At 42.2% G+C, this 19,501-nt stretch overlaps 1 protein-coding gene across 12 annotated transcripts in view; it reads left to right on the plus strand.

Annotated features, from left to right (window-relative positions):
- ptprt (protein tyrosine phosphatase receptor type T) overlaps positions 1 to 19,501 on the plus strand; it is a 308,145-nt gene that overhangs the window by 149,129 nt on the left and 139,515 nt on the right. For all 12 annotated transcript variants that reach the window (XM_069715322.1, XM_069715324.1, XM_069715326.1 and 9 more), the window contains exon 11: positions 2,178 to 2,287. In XM_069715322.1, the coding sequence (XP_069571423.1) occupies positions 2,178 to 2,287 (110 nt within the window). The remainder of the gene's footprint in view (positions 1 to 2,177; positions 2,288 to 19,501) is intronic.

The following is a 19,501-nucleotide window of genomic DNA, read 5'->3' on the forward strand; positions in this document are numbered from 1 at the left end:
GGCTACTTAAAATTTGCCCGTTGGTAACTTGTCACGTCAGCGATATACAGTAACTGTCAGTTACGATAAAACAGGCCATTCTTGAGTTGAGTGTCCAGACTGTCAGCCCAAATCCGGTTTTATCGTCACATCCAGATTGTATCCAGATCGATTTTTGAAAGTCTGAACAATAGCAAAAACGTCGTTACCACAGCAACCCCGTGCAGATAGGTCGGCCACGTCTGGACGCACCGAAATGCGATCTGTTCACTTGTAAATAACAGTTTACTGTAAATAACAGCTAATACTAACCATGACACATTTTTTTTTTGTTTGTAGTTATATCCAGTTGAAATAAATGTTTCCATAAAACCGGGGAACAATAAACAGGACTGATTTTGAACAGGCTTAAATCTAAAAGTGACCGTTTCAGCCAGCACAGTTAAGTGTCACCATGCAAATGTGAGGAAACTGCATCGAGCTCTAAACTAAATTCAGACATTATGTGAAAGTTTTCCCTTGACTGGAGACAGTTGGTCCATTGACATTGAATTAGTAATTGACTTTGTAAGCTAATAGAGTTTTTTGTTTAAGGTTTTTCCATCCAAATGAGTTTGATTTGAATGTCGGGTTCCCAGCGGTGAGTCCGAAAATCTGCCGCGGCTGCTGTCGTTTTCTCTCAGCAGTTGTTCCATTTATTCTGCCGTCTACGGGGCTGCTTTGGGATTTATCTCTCCATGACATTATTACAGCTTGTCTGTCTCCCACTCATCTTCGGATGAGGCTTCTTTTAATTTCACAAATCGCACCTGAGCTGCACGGTATTACAGCAAATACCTGAAAGTCATAGCTCCGAGTTAAACTTATCTCAATGCGTGTTTTGTGTCATCGAAGAGCTGATTAAGAGCCGAGGAGAAGCTCCGATGAACTGAAAACTGCATTTAGTGCGAAATATTACTCTATACTTTGCCATAAGTTGGAAAGACGTATCAAAATGTTCCAACTACCTTCTCAGCATTGGTAGCGTGTCCCATCATTGTTCCTCACAAACCTGCTGTTTGCGCAACATTTGCATTGTTTTGGTTTATGGTTTAATGTGTAAAGCCCATGTAGATTCCCATGTGAAAACCTTCCCATGTATGTATTTTTCCCATCTTATCATATGTTGTAACATTTGTTAAATATGTCGGGAAACATGGGAAAAAGAAATACCCAATGAAGGACGACGTTAAACAGTTGCAACTTTTCCTTATTCTTGTTTAATGAATGCTGAATCAATACTCAAGTGTTTAATGCAAATCAGCAATACTTATGACAGCACTTACTTTTCAAAAAAGTCTCTTTCAGTTCACTTCTTGCTCTGGACTTGTCAGCACACAAAAAACACCATAATATGATTCAAAGAACTTTGAGCTTCTCTGACTATAAGAATTATTATGAAACGCCATGTCAAACCTAATTGTTGCAAATGTCCTCCATGATAACATTTTCTGGATGAAACAGCGGGTCTCGCTCTGCCTCACAGGGGAAAAACGCCCCATAATTAGATTTTGGGTAACTTAATATTTCTAAGGACTAGGCTCCCAGATATTTGAAACTTTTTGCTACACTTCAATAATGGAATTAAATTACGAGGGAAGTGCAATTTAATATGCATAATCTTCCTCCTTTCTTGTTTTTCTTTCTCGGTCCTCTCCTCTCTTCACTTTCTTTGCTCAATGCTTTTTATTATTCCTTCACTTTAATATTTGAATTCTCTTGTAGACTCTGCGTTTCATGTGCAAACTGCTGTATATGCCCACAAGAGTGACATTTTTCATGAATGTGGAGGATTGGAGTTCGTATTCTAGTATGTCATGGATATATCATGCTCCGTTTACTTGTTAGTTTTCAGACTTTTTTCCTCTCTTTCGGTTGGTTGTTGCAAGATCTTGTATTAATGCTGGTAAAATAGAGCAATGATAATACCAGTAACTCATTACCACTATTATTCTGACATTTTCCTCAAGTTACCCTTGAAAAAATGTGATTGCCGCTCAAATTATTTGCCGTTTCCGATGGCTTCTACACTGTTTGACACTTGTGCCCCAAAGTGGCGTTTTTGTCTCAGTTCAATGATATAAACACGAACATCCCACTTCACACGTCGAGTATGAGTATTTATTGATGTTATAATGTGGTACGTTTTGTCTCCGCAGTGCCCGGCTCGGTGCCGATGGAATCTCTGCAGAACACGCCGTACGAAGAGAAGATCTTCATGCAGTGGAAAGCTCCCAACGAGACCAACGGGGTCATCACGCTGTACGAGGTCAGTCCAAGACTTCTACATTACAGGCTCGTGGCACAGGTTATCTGTTTCAATAACCTTCGAGGTGTGAAAGCGTGAAACGCAGCAGTGGGAGTGCCACTTCATGAAGTATAATCCAATCCAATCCACTACAACTGGCCTTAAAGCTTATTAAAATCCTCATTATGATGATCAGTTTTTTACATGAATGTGATAAAAAAAAAAAAAAAAAAAACTGCGGTTTTAAACTTTTAAAGCTTTAGTTGTGTTTGTTTCTAATAGGCTGCAATGTTTTGACAGATGAGTGAATTAAAATACAACCAGATGAGCTTGTCAAAACCAATTATTTTCTTATCAATATCAATTTACCTAAGAATTTCAGAGCTTCATTTTTCTTTTGAATTGAACCATTTTTGACTTGAAATGACAAGTTGATTGACTTTATTTTTCAGCATTGACTAAACCAAATTTTTAAAACTTGATTTCATGACTTTAACTACAGTTAATGGTCTAAATTAAAAGTTTAAGTAACGCTTCAAATGTCTCGATACTAATAGAAAAATCACTCGTAACTTTACAGTTAAAGGTAGTTTATATATTATAATAATAATAATAAGCGTTATTTGTATGGCACCTTTCATACAAGAAATGCAGCTCAAAGTGTTTTACAGCAAGGAAATAACATGAAATATTGCACATAAAGACAGACCTAAAGGAACATTGAAATACTGCAAAAGAATCAAATTCATAAAATTAAAAAAAAAAAGAAATATGCATTTTTAAAGTCACCGTAGTTCAAGTGCAAGATAGCTTCAAGAGTAGCGTGGTGAAGGCTAAAGTATTAAAGAACTAAAACACATTGAAGCTTGTTTTGAAGTTGGCTAAACAGATGTTGGTTCAGCGTTATAAGTTCGTCAGATGTCCTGATAAAGTTCAGCTTGTAGTGCATCACCACGGCTATCTTTGAAACCACTGAGCTGTGACAGTTTGTGAAGCCGAGGGTTGCAGGTTTGATCCCAGGTGTGATGCTGATGTCGTGTCTCATTTCACCTCGGCTGGCCTTTCAGCAGCTTTCAGCTTTTATTACGACTGCAGCAGAAACTAGAGTCCGCCTGTCTGTCCCGGATAGAGACAAAGAGAGGAGGGAGGGGAGGGGAGGAGGAAGAGGTCATCATATTTTTATACGCAGACAATATCGATTTGCACGTAATTTCACAGACAGACATGATACTGATAATTGTAGAAAAGCTAAAAGGAGAGCCGGGGAACTGGTTGAGCGGCGTTTTTCAAGAATGATACTTGAAAAAGTATGATACTTGAAAACCAAGTGAAGCTGAAAGTGAGAGAGAGAAAGAGAAAGACAAACTGCTCAGAGGGAAGACGTAAGAGAAGACGAGTCAGGGGGAACTGAAAGAAAGTAGGAAAAGAAGACGTTCGGAAAGAAGGGAAACTCCGACTATTTTCTATCGGAACGCTGTCACATCTTTTTTCCCACACTTGAAATGTAAATCTGAAACGCTTTCAACAAGCAAATGAGCAGCAAGTTTTGGGACACACCGACTGCGTGTCAGCTGCGGCTGAAGGTCCTGTTATTGAATCGACGAGTTTCTCTTCAGCATTGAACTTTTGAGGTCCGACAAGTGACGAGTTGTGAACAAAAAAACAAAAAAAGCCAGGAACGTGTTTGTTTTTTTGTTTACCCGCATTCATAGCGAGACACACAGACCAGGTCAAGATTTTCTTCTTGATGTGATCGATGACGATGACTTGATATAACCGTTAACAGTTACGTTTGTCTACACCAAACTGCATTTCTGAATGAGGACATCGTCACGGGAAAACAGGGGTAAAAACACAGACTTTTACGAACTATAAAGATTCCCTCACGCGCAGGAACGGCAGTGTTGTTTGTACCGTATGCAATCCAGCAGATCCCTTTCAGGCTGCAGCCGATTGGTCTTCGAGGGTGAGTTCTATCCTGTAATAAATACGAACACTGAAATTAAATGAGATGTGAGCAGCAATTCAGAAGTGAGTGAGAAAGAGAGAGAGAGAGAGAGAGAGAGAGAGAGAGAGAGAGAGAGAGAGAGAGAGAGAGAGAGAGAGAGAGAGAGAGAGAGAGAGAGAGAGAGAGAGAGAGAGAGAAAAGCAGAACTTGGACACAAAGAGAGAGGAGAGACTTCTCCCATGACAGTCCTTGAGACAATGTTTGGGAATGAGTGAGGAGAGAGAGACGTGGGTGTATTCTTGTGTGTGTGTGTGTGTGTGTGTGTGTGTGTGTGTGTGTGTGTGTGTGTGTGTGTGTGTGTGTGTGTGTGTGTGGTTATAGATGGTTTATTCGGGTTGAAGTTGAGTTGAGCCCTCTATCTAATGAATTATTGACCCGTTCTCTGTCTCCTGTCGGCCTCTTATATCACTGCATCAAGGAGCTACCTCTCACCAAGACCTGGCAGGGCTTTTAGTGTGTGTGTGTGTGTGTGTGTGTGTGTGTGTGTGTGTGTGTGTGTGTGTGTGTGTGTGTGTGTGTGTGTGTGTGTGTGTGTGTGTGTGTGTGTGTGTGTGTGTGTGAAAGCAAGTAAAAAGACTGAAGTACCAAGAAGAGGAATGTGTGAACTTGTGTAAGTTAGTGAGTTTTTGAGTGTAACAGTCTGAGTGTATGTTTGTGAGTACACGCGAGAGAATGAGTGATGTAATGATTAAAAAGTGGGTGTAGTGGAAATTTATAAGAAAAGTTTGCAAATCCCTTTTTATTTTTTTGTTACTATCTTGCGCCTTAAGTTCGACAGTGTTTCTCCCATTTATGTTTTTTTTGCTGATACAGGAATCACATTTCTGCTTTCACTCTCATCACCATTTTTATTTCCAAACACATTTGCCTTTAAAACTAGATGACTGCAGTGATATGCAAGCTGCTGCAAAAAGCACAGCCAACGCAGCTTCCATTGTTTTCAGTGATGTATAGTTCCTCAGATCATTGCTATAAACATTAATCGCACACAAATGCTAAACTTTTTTTTTTTTTAATACATTTCAAAGTTGTAGTCTTGGCCCTGTGATAGACTGGCAGCCTGTCCAGGGTGAACCCTGCCTTCGCCCAATGTGAGCTGGGATAGGCTCCAGTCCCCCCCTCCGTGACCCTGTTCAGGATAAAGCGGGTATAGATAATGGATGGATGGATGGATGGAAGTAGTAGTCATAGTTTTCATCTCAATACTAAAAGAGTATATATATGTTGTATTTTAGCTGCTTTTTTTCCCCCACTCGCCTTGAAAAACAAACAAACTCCCCCATCTTGTAACGCGAGCACATCTTATTGTGGCAGCACCTTCCTCATATATGATAGTCTCTATTTTCCCCGAGCCATTTCTTTCTTTCTTTCTTTCTTACTTCCCAACATCTATTTCTCCTCTCTTTCTGCTCGGGACAAAGACTCACTCAGTACCATGTCTGAAACCTCCATTAGACCTCGACCCAGAGCTTGAAAAAGACACAAAAAAACAACAACAACAAAAAAAAGACCACTCTCCCCAGCCCGTAAAACCCCCAGTGGGACCGCCATCAATTTAGCCGTGTTTTGTGTCGATTTCATTAATATCAATCTAAGCTTCCTGCCCTCTCAGCCCGGGCGGAGGCGGCACGACTCGGTATCATCTGTTAAACATATCAGAGACTCAACACAATGCGCGGCTATTAGAGATAATTACTATAATTGCAGCTATTGACAGGATTAAAGGCATCATCTGCAACATCTAAAGGGGCTCTTGTTGTGTCCTATGTCCTCTGTTGTCTTTTTTTTTTTTGTCCCCCACCCACCGTGTGTCCCTGGCTCTTCAGAACGGAAACCAGATAAATTACACCTAGGACAAAGGCGAGGACGGGGCGGGGGGAGGGTGGGTTGGATAGATCTGCAGAGGTGAAGAGCGGCGAAGAGAGATAAGGAGAATTAGAAGAACGAAGACGGGAGCTGGAGAGGAGATAAAACATCAAGTGAGCAAAGTGGGAACGCGCCGGAAAAAGAAACGGTATTCGTCGTGTGGCCTGATTACAGGAATAAATCAATGTGCAAATATGACCACTTCATCGCTTGTATCTATTACTATAATTACAGCTAATTACAGGATTAAAGGACACATCTGGGGTGAGATCAAAAGGGATCACCCCCCCCCCACAGACACACACACCCTCCGCTCCCTGTGGTCCTCTGTTCATCTGAGAAAATGTTAGATAATGTGGAAAAAAAATGTGTTTGAGGGTCGGGTGGAGCTGAGGTGGCAAGAGAGGAGAAACATTGTTGATAATTCAGAGAATAAAATATCAAAACGTGGCAAACCTGTTGCTTTTTAAAACCGAATAATAGTCTGAATTTAATTATTTTGTTTCTTTTAAATCCCCTTTTGTATGATGTGCATTCATCAATAAGTGTAGTGTGTTGTAACTATGCCCATATTCGCTTTTAATACATTTGATTCATAACATTATACCAACGTGAGGAATATACGTACATAAATCTCATTCCCCTGCGTGATTTTCCCCCTCGAATGTCTGTTGTGTTTTTCTTGCCTTGCTTTGGTTTGTTTGTTTTCTTTTTGGACATTTTGAGATATACAGTGCATCCGGAAAGTATTCACAGCGCTTCACTTTTTCCACATTTTGTTATATTACAGCCTTATTCCAAAATGGATTAAATTCATTTTTTTTCCCTCAAAATTCTACACACAATATCCCATAATGACAATGTGAAATACATTTTTTTTTAATGTTTGCAAATCTATTAAAAATCAAAAATGAAAAAAATCACATGTACATAAGTATTCATAGCCTTTGCCATGACACTCAAAATTTAGCTCAGATGCATCCTGTTTCCACTGATCATCCTTGAGATGTTTCTACAACTTGATTGGAGTCCAACTGTGGTAAATTCAGTTGATTGGACATGCTTTGGAAAGACACACCGTCTATATAAGGTCCCACAGTTGACAGTACATGTCAGAGCACAAACCAAGCCATGAAGTCCAAAGAATTGTCTATAGACCTCCAAGACAGGATTGTATGGATGCACAGATCTGGGGAAGGGTACAGAAACATGTCTGCAGCATTGAAGGTCCCAAAGAGCACATTGGCCTCCATCATCCGTAAATGGAAGAAGTTTGGAACCACCAGGACTCTTCCTAGAGTCGGCCGCCCGGCAAAACTGAGCGATCGGGGGAGAAGGGCCTTAGTCAGGGAGGTGACCAAGAACCAGATGGTCACTCTGACAGAGCTCCAACGTTGCTCTGTGAAGAGAGGAGAACCTTCCAGAAGGACAACCATCTCTGCAGCACTCCACCAAGCAGGCCTGTATGGTAGAGTGGCCAGACGGAAGCCACTCCTCAGTAAAAGGCTCATGACAGCCCACCTGGAGTTTACCAAAAGGCACCTGAAGGACTTTCAGACCATGAGAAACTAAATTCTCTGGTCTGGTGAAACAAAGATTGAACTCTTTGGCCTGAATGCCAAGCGTCATGTTTGGAGGAAACCAGGCACCACTCATCACCTGGCCAATACCATCTCTACGGTGAAGCATGGTGGTGGCAGCATCATGCTGTGGGGATGTTTTTCAGCGGCAGGAACTGGGAGACTAATCAGGATGGAGGGAAAGATGAATGCAGCAATGTACAGAGACATCCTTGATGAAAACCTTCTCCAGAGCGCTCTGGACCTCAGACTGGGGGAAGGTTCATCTTCCAACAGGACAACGACCCGAAGCACACAGCCAAGATAACAAAGGAGTGGCTTCGGGACAACTCTGTGAATGTCTTTGAGAGGCCCAGCCAGAGCCCAGACTTGAACCCGATTGAACATCTCTGGAGAGATCTGAAAATGGCTGTGCACCGATGCTCCCCATCCAACCTGATGGAGCTTGAGAGGTCCTGCAAAGAAGAACGGGAGAAACTGCCCAAGAATAGGAGCCAAGCTTATAGCATCATACTCAAAAAGACCTGAGGCTGTAATTTCTGCCAAAGGTGCTTCAACAAAGTATTGAGCAAAGGCTGTGAATACTTATGTACGTGTTATATTTTTGTTCTTTATTTTTCATAGATTTGCAAAAATTTTAAACAAACTATTTTCACTTTGTCATTATGGGATATTGCATGTAGAATTTTGAGGAAAAAAATGAATTTAATCCATTTTGGAATAAGGCTGTAACAACAAAATGTGTAAAAAGTGAAGCGCTGTGAATACTTTCCGGATGCACTGTAAGTATTCAGACCAAAGTTAATTTCATTGAACCGATGTTATGAGCAATGACAAACACAACAAAAACAATCAGATAACGGTGCTACCGTACTTCATTTCATCAGTCTACGGAACACTTGCCAATCATCATCATCAATGCAAGCGGAAGTATTTCATGATGTTAAACAAATTCAAATAAATAAGTAAAAGCCTTTATTTCACCCTAACGATAAGACTGAGCCATTGTTCGGTCCGAAATGAAGGTCAAGCCCTTTACGGACCGTCAAAGAACCGCATTGATATCCAAACATAACATATCCAGAAAAAAAAGAGAGAAAAAAAAGTGCAAACAAACAATAAAAGAACAAGATAAATATCTGTTTTTTTAAACTCCAAATTCTCCAATTTGGTAATAAACTTTAAGGACTAAACTGCTACAATAAATTCCTACTTGAAACTTTTGGAGACGACCACATTAAAACCAGATTAGACTGATTGAATGCCGAGTTTTACTGTAATCTCCTTAACTTGTTATAGTGCCTTTAATTGGCACCTAATCTGATCAATATGTCTATTTTAGCTGACATTTATCTCAATTCAGAGTAAAAAAAACAAATAATCTGACACTTAAGATTCATGGATACGTCAGTCTATCCCAGCTCCGCTTGGGCTAATCACCAAAACAAAGAAAATCAAGTGGAGAATTTGTCATCTTGTAAACTTTTATTCCAAAGTAATGAATTTGGGATGAAATGGACATCATGCCAAGTGGACAAAGTGGCTCATTTGAAGTCCCTGCTGTCTTCCCCTAAAAGGAGATTAGAGCAAATTTGATGTAGGATTTTTATTGTGATCTTCTTAAACTGGCATGGGGGCAGTTTAATTGGCACTTAAACCGGTCAGTAGATGTCGGGAATTTAGCTGCAACTACGTTAAATGTCAGAAATTAATATAATTGGTTTGAAACGGTTGAATTTGTGCCGTGTGGTTTGACACGCCTACAAATATAGTGATCGAGAGAATCGCCCACTTTTCGGAGCTCAATTTTTTTAATGTCGGTCAGTTTGGGCGGAAAATAAACATAAAGCCATGTCAGGAACAATACCAACTGTTTAATACGCTTATAAAGATAAGCTGAACGTACAACTGGAGGCTTCCCTCTAATTGGTTTAAATGAATCAATATCTTATCCCATGCAAGTATCCCCCGCAACTTTACGTACCCTCCGCGACCCCCCGCGATAACACAAAGATATCTACGGTTACTGAACCGACGTGCACAAAAACACAGATCATGACCTAGTCAGTCCCTTCTTTAATGGCCTTATCAGACAGTTCAAGCGTTGCAGGTGCTCCCTGTTAGCGTCTACCTCCCCCGCTACTCTCTGCACAGTTATTTCTGAACCCCCTGCTGGCTTAACAGATGCTGGTGTTAACATTGATCTGACTAAAGCAGTTGAGCAAATCGTGACGTCGCGGCTTTGCCGGTTCGGTTTCGACCAGGAAAACAAAGTGAGAAATTTTGACGCTTCAACGGCATCGAACGCGTCGCAACTCAGCCGTGTCATTTTCAATGCTTTTCTTTTCAAATCTGCCGTGTTTGAGGAAAGGAATGGTCTTTTTGTTGTGGAAATAAATACAATTTACGGTAAAACCAAAATTTGTTTAATCGATTAAACACTGATTTGTGAATTACAATAAATTGTACTTGTCAGTAATCAGTTGTAGCCTCCTCTGTGGAGGCCAAAGGTCACCAAAACACTTTACTGTTATTGACAAGCAATACCATCCTTTCTAAGGCAAATCTATGCCGGCTTTCAAGCTTGAGTACACCAAAGTGCCCTAATTAAACATATTTTTGTATAGATTTTTTGGGGTAACCAACTTTTTTGTTTTAAAAATATCATTATTTAAACTGTGAAATGTATTGCTTAGTCTGCATGTTTTTTTCAAAAACCTGAGGCATGAAGTCAAGCACGTAAAAACCAATCCAGTTTCCCTATTGAAAAATACGGTGCGTATACTGTAAAATTGACAGATATCTTTACATACAAGCAAGTGAGAACATGATCTGAACCATTACCTAAATGAAAATAGGTTTCTAACCTAATTTATTCCATTTTCTTTGAATGACTACGGTGATCGTTTTCGAACATCAATCTTAAAGTAAGAAGTAAAACCAAAACTTTTATCACAGAAGAGACAGATCAGCCAGACATTTTTTTTTTTTAAAGCCACAATAAATATCTTATTTTGTTGGTAAGCTATGAAGGCTGGTTCGAACACCTGCGACCATCCATCTCCGTGCAGTGGCCAAGGCCTTCCTGCTGCTCAAAATTCAGCGGCAAAGACGGGGGCGGGGGGAATTTATGACTGTTCTGCTGACAAACCTTTCAGCTGTTAAATCCAACTCACCAAAGCAATAGTTTGCTGGTACAGTATTTGGTTATTCCCGTCTGTTTTTTGTGTGAGAATACTTTTATTCTCCCAACGCCTCTGTCTTCAGTAAAGTCTTTAATCAATCACAAAAATTGACACCGGCAACCGGTCTCACGTTGATTTCCTCCACCGCTGGGTCATTGAGTCCTTTTACTGTTTACTCGTAGCTGACGTGCAAAACAAAACGTTTAAAACGCTTCAAAAAATCTAAGCGGGCAAGCAGCCATTAAGGAGAGACAAAGGTCAACAGACGTTAATGCAAAGTTACAAATAACCTGAATTTTAAGTTTTTAAACAAATAATTTTAAGCATGTTTGAGACAAAAAATGTAATTTGTGGAACAAAAAAAGTTGACGGGCAGCTTGTTTTGTTGATTTGAACTCACCTGGTTTCTAATACCACAATCAAGGCAAAACATACAGCGTTCCTGAAGTGAACTTGAGTCTGAACGCCAGTTCAGACCAAATATTCGCGATGAAGTTTTAGAACGTTTCAAGGAATGGGCTTCTCCAAATCCTCAACCCTCTCATTCTTTTACGTTTTCAAAGTTTCACTACTATAAATAGAACAAAAATGCAAGTAAGTCACTATTACTGTCTTTGTTGGTGTTTTAAGGTGCCAAAAATTTACATCCAGAGAATCTGGCAGTTAAAATGAAAGCGCAGCACCGTTGGTTGGCGCTATGAAGACGTGACACCGTCTCTTCTGGCTGCCAACTGCCAGGTTTCAGCATGTTGCAAATCATATCATCGCAAATCTTTGGTCCGACTGTGATTAAAATGTAGAGAAAAAGAGGGAACACGGAGTGTCCGCATGCGTACGACATGTCCGGAGGCCGCTTTGTATTCTCAGTCGTCTACAAGGTCTGACCGCTATTTCAGAGGCGGGGAAATAGAAGAAGGAACGGACAAACGGTGGATTAAAGAAGTAAACACGAACTCGTCTATATGTAGAAACCATACGGGTTACACTTTATTGATACCTTCTAAATGTAAACAGAGCCAGGGTCAGGACATTAATACTAAAGAGTAAGAGGCAGTCTCATCCAAACATTCAGCTTCTTTCCCGTCTCGTCTCTCCACTCTCTCCTTCCTTCTATCCTCCGTATTGTTTTTCAGTTCTGTCAATAATGGACTATATTTAGTGTGGCTTTCAAGTCCTTGAGCTGCTGACCCCATTTACTCTGTCACACTGCCTGCAGGGCGGCGGGGGGAATGGCCCAGTATCGCTTACTCTTGTGTGTGTCAGTGCGTATACTCGAGTTCTTGAGCTCTGATGCTCCGTCGTACGTTTGCATCTGAAATATTTATCGGCGCCTCGGTGCGGTCCGACGCCGCCGCTGCAGCATCGCAGTTCAAAAGGGAAAAAAAAGAAGCGACTTGTTCTTTTTGGAAACGATAACGGATCTAATGGACTCGTAGAGTTCAGCTGCTGACGGACTCTTCCTTCTCTCTGGATGTAATCATTATCATATCTTTTTTTTTTTTTTTTTTTTAATAAAATGACTTAATATTAAGTGTAGTTAAAAAAAATAAATACTTTGACCACTCCCTCTCCTTCACAACAGCGTCACTTGTCCTCAGGACACTTGTGCACCATCGTTCACCATAACTCGTCACAGTTCTTTGCATTAATTGATCTGTGTCTTCATGCACGATGTTGACATCAGGACCATCGGGGCCTTCTTCATCTGTTGCAGGACCCTTCCTTCTTCCTATATTTCTGGAGATACTTCAATTGGACTCTGTATGCTGGATATTTTTTTTGCGTCGCTGCTGTGTGCTATTGGGACTGATGGTATTGTCTTGGGTGATTGATAAGGATCTAAAACCTTTTGAAGTGCCCAAAAGTAGTGTATATAAATAATAAACCATGGAAATCAGAAAGCTATAAATGAGAAATAAATGAGTACAGATCTATTAAAATACATTGGACCTCAGTAAAGCAAGATGGCTCTAATCTGTCTGCCAGTAGTCAAAGAAGAGAGGATTATACATCTAGCCACGAACAAACACACACACACACACACACACACACACACACACACACACACACACACACACACACACACACACACACACACACACACACACACACACACACACACACACACACACACACAGCTCGTGCAAAGGGGTAATAGTCAGAGAGGATTATCCATCTAGACCCCCACGCTTACCCCCTGTGTGTGTCTCACACACACACACACACACACACACACACACACACACACACACACACACACACACACACACACACACACACACACACACACACACACACACACACACACACACAGGATTATGTGCGGCCCTCTAATCTCTCTAGCAGTACAACTTCCTGCCCTACAGCCAATCAGGGCTCTATCCCTGTCTCTCCAGCCAATCACAGCTCCCCTGAACTCCACTCGTCAAATAAAACCAGCTTTTTCAGCAGGCGGTAACATCTCCCCCGGCTCCTTTACCTGTCAGAACTTCATTCCTATGCTCAAATATTTTTCTTCACCAGTTCTCCCTTACTTCCTCAGCGCTGATCTCCCTCCACTGTAAATGCAATATTTTAAGAATTACAGCATGGGAGTGTATGCTAAAAATACACCGAGGTTACACGAGCTCATATTTAATGCTCGACACTCTTCTGCAGTTCTCCAAAGAGGAATATCACGGTAAGGAACGTAAACTGTGCAATAAAACTTAACTACGACTACAGGAAAACAAAAAACAACAAAAAAAACAAAAAAAACCTCAGTGAAACACAAAAGCGGAAAATAACAGAACAGATTGCGTCTATTTGTCATGGATGTAACTTGCTGATGTGAAAGAATCCCACAGCCACAACAGACGGGACACGTTTCACACACCGCAGTCGTAAATCACTGTCAATCTGCAGCCGAGCAACTCGTCAGCAAATGATTTTTAATGTAGGAACGAGGGCAGAAGAAGCATGTGTGGCCTACATTAGCATCTAGAGGGAGAGCTCGCTCGCTCGCTCGCTCTGTCACTCGTCTTAACTCGGCTGGCAGGAACTCGCCGCGTGGCTGTCAGACAAGCGTTACCGGGACGCCGACGCAGGCCGTTTCTTTCTGTCAAACTGTCACCGCCGGCTGGTTTTTAAATGCTCCGTGTCTGATCACCTCTTCCGGGGTGAACCGGGTTCCCGCTCTCCGATAGTCTCGCCGGGGCGACGGCGGTATCGATTCTGTCGGGGGAACTTTTGGGTTCGACGGATGACGGGTTTGCGAGAGCTTTCCGACGGCTGCTGTTTGAATGACGTGTTTCTAGAAGTCGTCACGCCCGCCCTCTGCCCCTCGACCGCCCGATTGAGACTTTTGTGGAAGAGATTAGCACCCCGGGCCGTTTTGCCGTCGGGGTCGACTGCTCGTTCCTCCCGTGTATATTTATCTCGGTATTACCGGCTGGAAAAGTTTGTCAGACTATATTTAGTTCTCATCCCGCCCTGTCCCTCTCGTCTTTGTCTCTCTCTCCCTCGCTTCTGTTTTGTTATCAACAACAACAACAATGGAGATAACGCAGCTCAGAAATATTATCCGACTATTGTCTGTTCCCGTTTGCTTCCTCCTGTTAGCTTATCTGGTCGTAACAATAGCCCCCCCCCCCCCAAAAAAAAAATAGGACGAGGAAAAAAAACAAAAAACACCAAACACCTCGTTCCCATTTGTGTTTTCATGCATAAGCATTCACGTGTGTGCGTCTGCATGCGTGTTGGCATGTTAGTTGCGGGGATTATTATTTAAAAAAAATGTGCATTACATCTTTTGGATCGTCTTTGTGTATCTTGTGTGCGTGCCTCCACTATTCGCAGTGACCCAGAATGCCTTGACATTATAAAGTCAGGAAGCGGGAGAACAGTCTGTCCCAAATGGAAACTTCTAAAAGCGGAGCTGCCGCAGCTTAAAAACAATAGGTGGTGAGTCAGTTACAGGTTGAGTCGGGAGGGTGTCGGGGTGCACACAGCGAGGGGGGAGGGGGGGACAACAACAGAGAGACAGAAGTTTTATTCAGGGTTTATGTATTTGGAGCTGTAGGGAAGTGGTACTAAATGTCACGGATCCCCGTCCCGAGTCGGAAGGCAGGATCGAGATGCCAAGGTTGCAAAGAGATAGAAAGGATTAGGTGTGCATATTGGGCCTCGGCAGACAGATCCAGGTGGCCGTGCCCGGAGGTGCCAACATGCTGGAAAAGGCAGTGGTATTTATTCTGTATGTGAAACTTAATGAAATGTGTATAACCTTCGTAAATATGCACCTAAGGGTAGGTTATATAAAAGTGCGTGGCTGGGAGGGCGGGGTTTGTTGGAGTCGGCGTCCAGTGAAGAAGGCGGCATGGTTTTACCTGCACTGTCCGTCCCGTTTGACTTTTCAGATGTCAAGAGTGGAGAAAAGGTGTTTTATTTTTTTTAAGCGTCGTCATTTTTTTTTTTTTCAATTCAAGCAAGCTATTTTCTTCCTCGACTTGCAATTTTTTTTTTTTGGCCTAATGTGCGATTTTATAGCATACCTACTTAAAACGCAATCCACCTCCAAAATCAAGCATTTTTTTTAGCGCAAACGATCATGGAAAAAAACGGGGAAAATTCCTGAGGGACTATCGTTGTGCAGCTTCAGTTTCTCATCTGCGGTGGCATCACGTGAGAGGAAGCACATTATAGTTGGGATAGTCTGGAAGTTTTTTCATGGTCTTTTAGACAAAACCTCATTTAAATACAATCGCTTTCACCTCATGAACATATTTGAACAATATCGGACCTAAAAACCAGCAATAACTGGTTTGCTATCCACTATAAAAATGCACAGGGAGGCATTTCCACTTAACACAATGTTACAGACAGAATATAGGTAATATGAAGGGTGTAAATGATTGAACGAATGGCAAGAAGAGTGCCACCCAAAAAAAAAAAAAAAAAAATGTTGTTCCTTTTACATTCCATATAGTATTATACAAGATATTCCCATCGTGATAGAACAGAGGAGTCCGGTCCAGGCTTCCCAGTTTAAGAAAATGTTCAAGCCACATTGTTTCCGACTGTACTGCATAAAGGAAGCACAGAGCGTTTCAGAAGTACCTGAACGCAGCTTTATTCATTTATACTGCCGTAATCGGTTTGGGATGAAAAATCGTAAATGCTTAAAAAGGCAGAGCGGTAGTAAACAATGTCAAAATTCCACTTGAGTGAATGGTAGCGAAATAAAACGGAGCAGAAAAGAACAAACACCTCACACAGTTCCTCCTTAATTCAACAGGACACAGTACGGCAGCGCCGAGATGGAGAGGAATGAACCCACGGCATATTTTTCTAATAAAACAAAACGGGAAGCACGGAGAATAAAAAATGGAAAACGACAAAACTGAATTGAAATGGCATTCTTACAGCGCCTCGTAAACATTGTTTATTTCCATTAAACTTGGCTTGGGGCGCTCACACACACACACACACACACACACACACACACGTATATAGGGATATAGTTGATGGCATGGACTTTAAATTGGACGCCGTCTATTATGGGTTTGGAACATTATAATAACCCTTGACAGGTTGTAAATAATATCTTTGCCCTCGGTGTCAGCACGACCGGCTTTGTGCTCTTCAGAAAAACAATATCAAGTCATGAGAAATGTTACACAATGGTCCTTTGAACAACTGGATTAAAACAATTCCTGAAGAAGAAACAAACACCAGCAACATATTTTGTTTTTGTATGTAGTAACACAAAAGTTCCTCGAACAATAAATATGATATCATTAGATTATGAATTATGTGAGTACAGTTTTCAGTCACAACTTCCTTCCTTTTTCTAGCTTTTTTCTCGATATGCCGCTCAAATCTCCAATCCTTACTCACTAATTCAATCGCGTACACATATTCACACATACCCCCCCCCCCTCCACACACACACACACACACAGACGCACACTCTATTACCCAAGATGCACTGCCCCGGTGCGCGCCTGCCTTTTCATTGACCAATAAAACAACCTCAGCTTTATGGCTCTTCCGATTCCAACTACATAAAATATATATATATAGAGAGAAAGGAGGGGGGAAGGGGGAGGAGGGGTAAGAAAGATGGTGAGAAAATTGGGAAAATGCCGTCGAAAGAGAGGAAGGAGCGGACAGAAAATACTGGAAAGAGTAATAAAGCAGAGACAGATAATCTACCACTCAACGTGGAAAGAGAGAAGAAAGGGAAGAAAAAAAAAAAAGGAATCGGGAAGACGACGGCGAGGAAAGAGAGTTGGGAGAGTAAAGCCCATAAAAAAAATCATATAGAGCCATTCATGCCTTATAAAATAACAGCCATCGACGTGTGAAACCAAAAAGTGCAGCGTAGATGAAATAGATGATATTTTATTGTTCCAGCGCCCCCCTAAGTCCCAGCCTGTATAAATAGCTATTGATTCGACATGTTTTATTCAGACCAGCCAGGCAAACTTTTCAGGGGCGCCCGGGAGACGTCAGCTGCTCGTTGGAGGCGCGACGGCTGCTGCGGCTGCTGCTGCCGCCGCCGAGGGCTTTCTGCCGCATTTAAGACGCTCGTCTTCTGTCGGCTAAAGGTTTTGTCCCGATTTCACCCCCTCCCAAATGTGAGAAGACATTTAGTTGTCTTGTCTTTCTCATCATATTTTTTTTTTTTACTCTCCCGTGTTGACCGGCGGTTAAAACAGAAGAATAAAATAAGAGAAGAAAAAAAACACACAAAAAAACCACAAACTGCACGCTCCTGTTTTGTCATTTCACATTTCGTGGAGGCGACTAGCCTGAATTTGGCCCAAAAACAACAACAAACGGTGCCATTCAAACACCTCGATAAGGGGTCGAGTGTGACCTGCTGACCACCTCTGTCTTTAGAAAAGAAAGTGGTCTAAAAGAAAGTGGCCAAAACAAACTACGGTCATCAGGCTTGACGATGTCAGTCACATTACATCACACAATTATGGCAGATCCTTTTTTTTTTGTTTTGAAAATGACCTTCGCACAGATTGGGAGCAATTTTTTTTTTTTTTTTTTTTTTTTTAGGTGCACTTCTTGCTTTAGGACCACCTGAGCCGCGGCCACTCCAAACTCCCGGGGACAAAAGTGCTTCGAGCACTTCGAGGCACTTTGATCGACCTTCGTAGATTTAGTTCGCGACTACACAGCCTTGGAAAAAAAAACAAAAAAAACATCTTTACGAGAGCTATTTTCACGCTGCTCCGGTGAATTTGCCCGTGGAGTCCTCAGACCAAGACGGTGACGAGTGAAAAATGAAAAACATAACGCAGACCAACATCAGAAAATACCCCACAAAGCAGAGGTCTGAAGTTATTTGATAGGTAGCGGTAGGAAAACCAGGTTTAACAATATGAGTTATGACCTTACGGCACGCCGGGACCTCTTTTGTATGTCGGAGCCGTACGAACGGTTTGCAGCAGGAAGTGACCATATTTGGGCGCGCTGGGGGGGGCAAGAGCGAGCGGTGGAACCGACTCGATATGATTGGAAACCCGACGATGCTACGTCCCGCCCGCCGATAGCCGTAACCTGACTGCACCGCAGACCTGTCAATCAAACAGACCCGGAAGCTACTTCCACTTGTACATACAGTCGATGGTTGCAACCAGTAAATCTACATTCGCAGCAGACTTTCGGTCGCATCTAATTTTTTTTAATTTTTTTTATTGTGCCTTTCTGCCGCTCATGTCCATGAGATGTTTTTTTTGTTTGTTGTTGCTTGCTTTCTCTCTCTCGCATCGACACACACGGTCACACGTTCACACATCAGCACTCTCAGCCCGCAGGCCGAGTCGGGAGTGAAGCACCCAGCTGTCGGCGGCTGCTATTTGAGTCTGTTAATGGGGCGACGAGGGGGGGGCCGCCCCGTGCTCAGATCCTCCCGCCGTCACCTCCGCTACGCCGCGCTTCTTACGTTTTTGGTTTCCCCTCTCTCCTCTCGCTCTTATTCTCTTCCTCATTTCGAAATCTTGAATCTCTGAAATTATCACACGCCAGCTTAATTATCCAGAAAAACGAAAGCGCCCGTCGTTGAGTGTGTTAGTGTTGTTCCCCCCTCCCCCCCCCCCTCCCGCTAGCTCAGTTTTAATTCTTGTGTTTTTGTCCACTGTCAACTGATCACAGTAGAGAAAGGGCAGATGGGAAAATGGGGAAGCTCCCCGACCGAGTCCAAACTGAAGAGTCTACGGTTATCCTGTACCCATCTTTAATGCAGTTCATTTTCTCTCTCGCACTCCGGCATGTCTTTTTCCCGCAGTCTCTGAATGTGTCTCCGAAGCGTCTCTCTCAGTCTCAGCACAAATATTTGGATGATTTGTCGGATTTGATGCGAGTCTTAAGAATTTTTTTTTTGGTCGATTTCGATAATTCCTGTTTTTGTAGCTGAAGTTACGTTGCTGAACTCATGCTGCTGGGAAAAGTTTCCCCCTCTGGGGGAAAACCTCGGTCGGCAGTCAGATAAAACAGTTCTGCCGCTCGCATGTTGTTTTTAGTCAAGAAATCAAACCCAGAAGACAAATAATAGGAAGCGCGAACTGCTCCGCAGGCTGTAGCTCCGCGTCGGCTTTTC

Source organism: Brachyistius frenatus, unplaced genomic scaffold, assembly GCF_029030835.1.
Source record: "Brachyistius frenatus isolate BFR_SWC_R1_liver_20210118 unplaced genomic scaffold, ASM2903083v1 Contig_141, whole genome shotgun sequence".
Taxonomy (NCBI): domain Eukaryota; kingdom Metazoa; phylum Chordata; class Actinopteri; family Embiotocidae; genus Brachyistius; species Brachyistius frenatus.